Source organism: Triticum dicoccoides, chromosome 7B (assembly GCF_002162155.2).
Source record: "Triticum dicoccoides isolate Atlit2015 ecotype Zavitan chromosome 7B, WEW_v2.0, whole genome shotgun sequence".
Taxonomy (NCBI): Eukaryota; Viridiplantae; Streptophyta; class Magnoliopsida; order Poales; family Poaceae; genus Triticum; species Triticum dicoccoides.
The window spans coordinates 726,638,326-726,646,819 of NC_041393.1; the positions used below are offsets into that span (position 1 = coordinate 726,638,326).

The following is an 8,494-nucleotide window of genomic DNA, read 5'->3' on the forward strand; positions in this document are numbered from 1 at the left end:
GCGATGTCTTCAACAAGATAACGACGCGAAAACGCCGCCATCGCCCGCCATGACCCGAGTCATAGCACGGTTTTCACCGGCAGCCTCGTCTCCCCACTCTACGCCGGGACTGGATGCGAGAACTCACAACCATCTAGCCGACCACCTCCGGCGAAGAAGATGGACACCACCTCCACGCCAGGGCCGGAGGCCCCGACGTCCTCGTGTCGCGTGCCTAGTCCAGAGGTCGCTTGCCGCGCCGGAACAAAGGATATGCACGACGGCTCGAGGAACCACCATCCAGATCCGAAAAGGGATCCAGAGCGGACACCATAGCCGCCGACGTGATCTCTTCGTCGCCGCCGCCAGCACGACAACCCTGGTCGCCACCGGCCTGCGCCACCGCCCTTGAATCGGCCGTAGTGGGTCGCCGCCACCCAGATCCGATCGCCGGCCGAGGAAGATTGCCGCCGCCGCCGCTGCGACCCGCAGGCTTAGCCTGCGATGCCCTCGGCAGCGGCGGCGGGAGGAGAGGGAGGCCCGGCGGGGAGGAGAGGGAGGCCCCGGTGTGGCGCGGTGCCGCCGCACGAGGGGAGGAGGTCACGGGAGGAGGGGAGGAATATACCCTTTACAATATGTGTTTACCAAAGAACATACAAATACAGATATGCAGCAACACTATGTGGAGCACTCAAATGCCCATACATAAGAATAAAGTCGCCCTTAGCACCCAGCTCGGCGAACAGTCACAAATTCTACAGCATTACAAACGTACAGAACAACCACCACAATGACCTGGTGCAGCACCGACATGATCTCCAGGCTTTCAAACAACTATCCATTGCAATGAAATTGCTTCGTAGCATTTCAAAAAAATTAATTTGGATAATAAAAATGAAACCCAGAAACATCTTGGCAGCAATGTAACGCTCTCAGTCTATCACCATCTCTCTACTATCGCAGCACTTAAGTGTACCACTCCCTGGTATTTCCTTTTTGATCTTTCCCAACCAACTTATTGTTTGACAGGCTGGGGAACTAAGAGACAGAGAAATGGAACCGAAGGGACAGATTACGGCCATCGTTGACAAGAGGAAGGAAATTTAAACATCTTTGGTCTCACCGCATCATAGTTTTAAATAGCCGGCTATAGCTTCGCTATATTAAAAAGGAAACACAACCGATAGATCATTACAGTTGTATTAAAAAATACTACAAGAGAAGATCTAACACAAACAAAATAGGCACACACAATAATTAATACTTTAACTATAAATGACAAGTACATGTTACTTCCTTCTCAACAAATGACATGCAAGTCCATCTGCATTTTAACATGTTAGTCCTTACCACGTACGCCAACACAAATATAATTCAAGGATAGATACATCATACATGGCTTGAACACAAGAAAATATGCGATCAATGAAAATATTATTATCATCTTATGATCCATAGGGAGCTGATATTATCGGCAATGTACACGAATACTTTAGGGATGATCGTAAGAAAGATGGAGGAATGATTAGGCGTAACATGAGCATCGCGGAGCAATACATAAGTTATCATATATTACTAGAATCAAAGGCTCGAGGAAATCATTATCATTTAAAAATAATAGATCTAATTGTATATGCAAGGAAGAAGAATGTGATTTTACCAGATAAGAACATATATAATAGGATTATTCTTCATAGGCGTGTAGCCCATGCATAAAACGAAAAAGGGGCTTAGAGACGCATACACATGCTAAAGTATGTGACAACCGATATACCTTGCTGAATAATGGCGGGTTAGTTTTGATTATTGCCGATCAAAGAAAAAACTTCAATATCATTCGATTTATTATAATTTTTTATTTTTCCATTCTCACATGCTATGTTTCAAGTTCATAATTGTATGTTCACATAAAAAGTAATGGTCAATGCTACACCTTAAGACATGTATTTCCTAAAATGTTATTTACTAGGCAATTAAAGGATAAATAGAAGAAAAATATATCATGTTAGTTCATATAAAATTAATGGACTAAAACATGTTGCCCTCGCCACCTTGCTAGTTTGCTCAAAAAGAAAATTACCCCTCAAAAGAGTTCTATAAAAAATACCCCTAAAAAAACCACTCTTTCCCAATTATGCCACGTCCATATATAGTTTTGTTAGCAGCACGGCAAAAAAAAAGCAGCACGGCAAAAGAAGCCCATACAAACTTTAATAAGCTCCCGCTTCAACTTAAATTTGTACTTCACCAAGTTTTATTATCTCAGAACGATTTTTTCTCTCTCTCATCTTCTTTTGTTCACACCTAATATTATATGCATAGGTCTGGATGTGTTATTGAGGAAAATATAGAAATGATATATAACAGTGATAATTCAGTCCCAGTTTTAAAACATTGTTTACTTCACATTTGTACCAAAAACTTTAGAACACATCATATCAATTTGTTAGCATCTTTCCTAGTTGATTGATGAATCTTAACACACTGGCCGGTAAATCTAAATGAAACTAAAGCTGACCATCCGTGTTGCGACAACGCCGGTGGTTCCATGGCGTGGTGACTGCTGCGATGGTGCCCCTGTTGCCCTGGCGATGCTGCGACGACTGCCACCGTGTTGCGACGACCGCCACCATGCTGCGAGCAGGTGCTGCGACAGCCGCCGGCGTGCTACTGGTCGGTGTCCTGCGACGAGGGTTACCTGTTCTGCGAGTCGGTTAGACAGTCACGACGGGTAAGAATCGTGCTACTAATGAGATGAAGAGTGTTTTTTTGTGTTGACGTGTCAGATGGCTGGGAGCCTGGGAAAGTATATATCAGGATGAATCGGACGATAGAGAGGGCAACTGTTCTTTTATTCGGTACAACCGATTGGCACCTAGCGCCCACCTTTTGTTAATGCAATGGAACCAGGGTTCTCTTGCCCTCCTGATAGTCTAAAAAGTGAATTTCAAGTCTAAAGGATTTTAAGTAGGAGAGATAACTGAGAATACAATTGTATATATGAGACCTTCTAGCCGGGTCTCACAAGTAACCCATATTGAGAGTGAAATTAGAGGATTTATATGTGAAATACACAAAGCAAGGATGTTGGATCACCTCTCCATCAGTACATAGCCATAAAACATGGTTATTAAAACCTCCTTGATGGTTGTATCAATCAATTTGTCTGTCGCATTGTACCTTCTGTGAGTAGGCACGTCACTTCTCTCTCTCTAAACAGCATGCTGATGGAGAGGTTCCGTCTGCTCCCAATAAAAGGAAATGCCAGCCGTTACTAGCAGCCTCGGATTTTCCTCAAGACACATCATGAAGAAGGTTCTTGTCATTTCATGTCCGATTTCTCTCACACACGTCTGACAAGACTATTTACGATTGTAGAATATGCAAGCACGTACGGGTATTCGACTATGAAAATACACCAGGTGCACAGCGAATTTGTTTACATATGCATATGGTCTACTATATGAACACCACACCTGCACAGTGGACAGGATGCGTTTCTTTGAAGCCAGTTGTCGATGCATGGCACATGGAAAATGTGCCCGCACTGAGGCAAAGCTCTGACAAATTGGCGCGATCCAAAATCCTGGTTGATAGTTCAGCATGTCATCAGTCCAAGAAACTATTTTTCGGCAAACAATGCAAGTCAAGCTCACACACTAACCTGAAGGCACACTGAACAGCAGCAGCTCTCATCAGTTTCCTGATCAGAACCGGTTGCGGCGCTGAACCTGATCGCTGGGATCTTGTTGATCAGATCGCTTGACATGCCATCCGTACCACCGGTCTCAAAAAGGTCACTGTTGTCGATGAATGGTGTACTCATTGAACTCATCTGCATTACACCAAACATTGGATCAGACCTAGCGTGGTGTGCAAGCAACTGCCATAGCAATCACATAGTAGAACCTTGCCAAGTCGCAATCAACACCAAATGCAATTATACTTGTCGTGCCTAGAAGTCGTTATCGCTTCTGGCAGTCTCTGGTCCTATGAAATCAGAAAGAGTACTGTATGTGCATGTGCATTGAAGGAACACACTGTATATAGTCCTATATCATAGTGGTGTGAAATGATCACTCACAAGTTTAATCTTGGATAATGTGTGATCTATTCTTTCTTTAGCGGATAATGTGGAATCTACTCAATAGTACATGTCAGTATCATGTTTTTTTTTCTCAACTTCATATCGTACTATTACTTAGCATGATTGTTTGTTTGTTCTAAGATAATAGCACACACGCACACACACACACACACACACATACCTGAAGAATTTCATATTTTAGATGCCACAACAAGGACATTTAAGGTTTGATCTTTGTAGCCCCACAATCTAGCTAGTTCTAGATATTTCTATGACTAGAAGCTTCCTTTGCAGGAGAAAGGGAAACGTTATTCTCCATATAACTATTTTAGTGCTAAGAATCGACTACAGAAGTTGAATTTTAAGGTTTGAAAGTGTTTTACTTATATTAGATGAATATATAAGATTTATTTTTACTACAACCTGCCGTGGTTACTGGGGTATCCTCCCATTTTAGCCATTAGAGAGCAATGATATCACACTACCAATCATTATGAATTTACATCTAGCTTATATGAAGAGCTATATACCTGGCTTTGCACTGCACGCTGCAATGCCGGGCTGACCTTCTCCCAAACAATTCGTCCACTGAAGAGGCTAGAGATGATGTCAAGCTGAAAGACCCAACACAGAACATCAGAACAAGTAAAACCTAACACGATCTGCTTACGAATGGCTGCTTCACCTATTCACACAAAAATGACGATGGCAATAGTATGAAGACAAACAAAATGCAATATTATTTCCTGGAGAAAACATTTACTTCTAGCATATGTTTCCATGGTTTCCCGATTTCTCCTCAATTGAATGACCACCAAAATAAATCAGCCACTACGCACATCTCGTGCTTAGGCCTATCGCATCCTAGTGATGCATGAAAGAAAAAGAGGTCACTGAGTTCTTTCACACTCACCACAAAGAGAATGCTATATTTTCCAGATTCACTAGATCTCCAAATCTCGATGCAGGATTCAACGGCCTCGGTGCAGAAGACCCCGCCGGAGAGTGCTCCCACACCGGCGCCCCGGAGCACGCCGCTTTCGGTGGACATCCCCATGCAGGCACCAATGAAGAACCCAACTACCGAACCCACTGCATTCAAAAATAACAATTTACAATGTGGAAAACTTTCAGATAATGTACCAACCATTTACACAACATGGCCTACTCACGGAATAATTGCAATGCAATACCCATCGAATTAATTAAAAACTTGCAAGCAGGACCCAGACAGAGAACAAAAACATGATCGCCATGAACCACATAAAACCTGTACATTAACAATGAAAAGCGGAAGCTTTTAAGGTAACCTTAATAATTAGCATGTCTCGTGACAAAAGTGGCAACGAAGCTCCAAGGTTTCTGCCTACGAGATTGAATTGTTGCCAATTCGAGCAAATAAGGATGCACCACAAGTCCACAACGTAAACCCAACAACTACGGGGAAGTAAAAATCTGCACAGAAACCCAAAACGGTACCCAATCTCGGGCAACCCCAAGTACAATTCGTACTAATCAAACAGCAAGGCTGCGGGTAGCAAACGGTTGGAGCCACGGGCGCAGCAAAGCATTGACCGATAGAACAGAAGGGAACCAAAACCTGGCACGTACCGAAGGCGAAGACCAAGGTGAGCAGCGCGCCGAGCGCCCACCAGGCCGCCGCCACAGCCGCGGCGCCGGACCTCCCGCATGCTCTCCACACCTCATCGAAGCGGCAGCGAGGATTAGAAGAAGCGGCGTCCGCGCCGGCGAAGGAAGAAGAAGGAGGCACCCAATGATCCATCAAGGCCGACCAGCACCCTCGCAGGGGAATGAACTTGGCGAGCATGCTACAACAAGGCTGGAATGTTTCGGGTCGGGGCCTCGAGGGGGCCGCGTATATATATACCGGGACGCGGGGGTGATGGGGTTACGGGGGATGAACCGACATAACTCGAGTGGGAACCATGCGATGTCTATCCATTATATTTCTTTATTTATAAATGTATTTTTTTTGGACATATATGTGATGTTACTTGACATCATGAACATGTGTGTAGCCTCGTAGACTTCGCCATGGAGCTTCTGCTCTTCTGGCAGCGTCGTCCTCACAGGGGCTCGCCGGTTGTTCTATTGGTGACGGGGACGACAGGCCGAGGAGTCCGGAATCTCATTCCGGCCGACGAGCTACAACGGTTAGGGTTTCGCCGCTTGCAGTGGGCAACCCCTGAGTCCGTGAAAGTGCAGATACGTGATGGTGCTCCTCCGTTCCATGGATTTGTGCATCGACAATTGCTTCGGAGTCGTCGGAGTTCATTGGTTTGGGGCTGCGGCTGGCACCGGGTCCTCCGAGTATCTTAGTACCGTTTTCTCTTTTGTTCTAGAGCCTTTGTGCGACTTCTCGGTGTTTTCTCCTTTGTTCATGGGCCTTTATGTTTACGCGTGCTCTACGATGCTTGTTCCTGTGGTTTGAATGCGTGCAACTTTCTTTAAAAAATTGGTAGAGAAGATTTTCTTTCGAGAACACCCGCGATTGCTGCCTATATATCTCCTGAACAATCTGTACTTTCTTTACTGTATTAGCATAGTCCATGTTTTTCTTTTTTTTTGCGGGGGAGCATAGTCCATGGTTTAGTGCTTTCTTCGAAGCCGTGCCATGTTGACGCGCACACCGCTTCCGCCCGCAACGGAAGTGCCAATGCATCTAGCTAGCTAGCTCACGTGACTGTACTCTAGCTTCCGCGCGCGCCTCGGGAGATCGATCGGCCGCCGCCGCCGTCGCCTCCCCAGCGTCGCCTCCCCCTCGCCGCCGCCGGAGTGCGCCCGCCGGGCGAAGCCCGCGCGGCGCGGGCGGCGGCGGGGCAGTCCCTCCTTCCTCTGGCCCTCGTGGCGGCGGCGCGGGCCGTCAGATCGGGGACAAGGGGCGCCTCGTCCGGCTGGTCTCCCGGAGGCGGGGACGGCTGGATCCGGCACGACTGGGCTAGGAGGAGGTGGGGCGGTGTGGCGGTGCTGGTGGCAGGGTTTCGGTCGAGGTCGTCTTCGATCTAGATCGGGTTCTCCATCGGGGCGTCGCACGGCGGTGGGATCGGATCGGCGGCAACGTCACCGGTTCGGCGGAGGGCCCTGTTCCAGCCAACCGCGAGATCGGGACGCCGTGGCCTCCGGTGAAAATCGCGTCTGACTGCGGTCATGGCGGACGATGGCGGCGTCTCGGACGTCGTTCCCTTCTCGAGGCATCGTCGTTGCAGGTCACGTCAACCTGATTGAAAGGCTCCAGGGGAAACCCTTGATCTGGATCTACCGGATCGGACGATGGCGACGTTTCGATGTCGTTCTTCCTCCTGGGGGCATCGTTTTGGAGCAAGTGTTGGCTGGAGGGGACAAGAGGAGGAGCGGCGTGGCATCTGGCACGTCGACAACGGCGGGTCTCAGCGGCATGGAGCAGCGGGGGTCTCGCCGGTGGGCGTGTGATGATGGACGAGTGCAGGATGGTGGCGCTGTCTGGCGTCGTGGTGGCGTCGATGGCAGTGAGGCCTGGCACGGTTCATGCAATAGTTTAGCTCTGAAGATGGATTGATGGTACGTGGCTGCGGCGGCCTCATACCCGGCAGGGGGCCTGGTTGACGAGCACGCCGGACTGGTGGGTGCCCATACCCGGAAGGAGTCCTAGTTGGGACCTCAGGTCTCAGATGTTAGGTTTGGCTGCGAGGTCTGTTTGGTATTAGGCCCAGACCATCAGCGCCCCTTCATCAGTTAGATAGGAGTAGCGACAGAGGTTGCGAAGATGGTGGCTTTGGTCTTACTGTTGTACGACTTTGTAAGGTCTTGTGTTAATAATCAATAAAGTGGCCCTATGCATCGTCCAGATGCAGAGGCCGGGGTATTCCTCCTTTTCTAAAAAAAAATACAACGACTTTAAATAGTTTGGTACAATATATCTCGTGTTGACCAATTTTGTGTGTGAAAAGACCCTTTGATCCATTAATCATTCCATCAATACAAACACCCCTAGAGAACAAGAAAATCACAACAAGGACCCTGGGGTGCCGACGAACTCACACCACCCGACCGGGCTGGTTGTGCGCCGCTGTCGCCGGCTCTGGCAGTCGCCGCTCCGCAGCCTCCACTGCGGCACTGCCTGAGCCGGCCACTCTTGTTTTGATGCAGCTGGAAGTCAACGTGCCAAGGTCCTGCCGAGCCAGAACCCTTGAAGTAGACCCGCCATCACCGGGACGAACACGGATCCGAGAGCCCATCCGCCGGACAAGCAGCACAAGATCAGCATCTTCAAAAGACAAACCCAAGCTCTACGGAGACGCCAAACATCACTGCAGTGGGGAAGGAGTAGGTGAGGCAAAAACCATATCACCAGTGCCGCCACTACCACGACACCAACGCTTGGGAGGTACAGATCAGCCACCCCAAAGGACGGCCAACAACCCCCCCCCC

The 8,494-nt window shown here is 48.1% G+C and overlaps 1 protein-coding gene across 1 annotated transcript; it reads right to left on the reverse strand.

The window, feature by feature from the left end:
• Positions 1-3,418: 3,418 nt before the first annotated feature.
• LOC119339545 (NEP1-interacting protein-like 1) lies at positions 3,419-5,849 on the reverse strand. Its single transcript, XM_037611560.1, has 5 exons — positions 5,678-5,849; positions 4,980-5,158; positions 4,597-4,680; positions 3,644-3,814; positions 3,419-3,565 (listed from the first exon to the last, which is right to left on the reverse strand). Exons 1-5 carry the CDS (start codon positions 5,847-5,849, stop codon positions 3,419-3,421), a joined length of 753 nt encoding a protein of 250 aa, XP_037467457.1.
• Positions 5,850-8,494: the final 2,645 nt, after the last annotated feature.

What these genes read in the sequence shown, in the direction of transcription:
- LOC119339545 (XM_037611560.1), bottom strand. Translation starts at nt 5,849, where the DNA reads ATGGATCATTGGGTGCCTCCTTCTTCTTCCTTCGCCGGCGCGGACGCC. An exon ending in AATATAGCATTCTCTTTGTG is followed by an intron (nt 4,681 to 4,979) that starts GTGAGTGTGAAA and finishes TGGGTCTTTCAG; the next exon opens with CTTGACATCATCTCTAGCCT. An exon ending in GCTGTTCAGTGTGCCTTCAG is followed by an intron (nt 3,566 to 3,643) that starts GTTAGTGTGTGA and finishes ACTATCAACCAG; the next exon opens with GATTTTGGATCGCGCCAATT.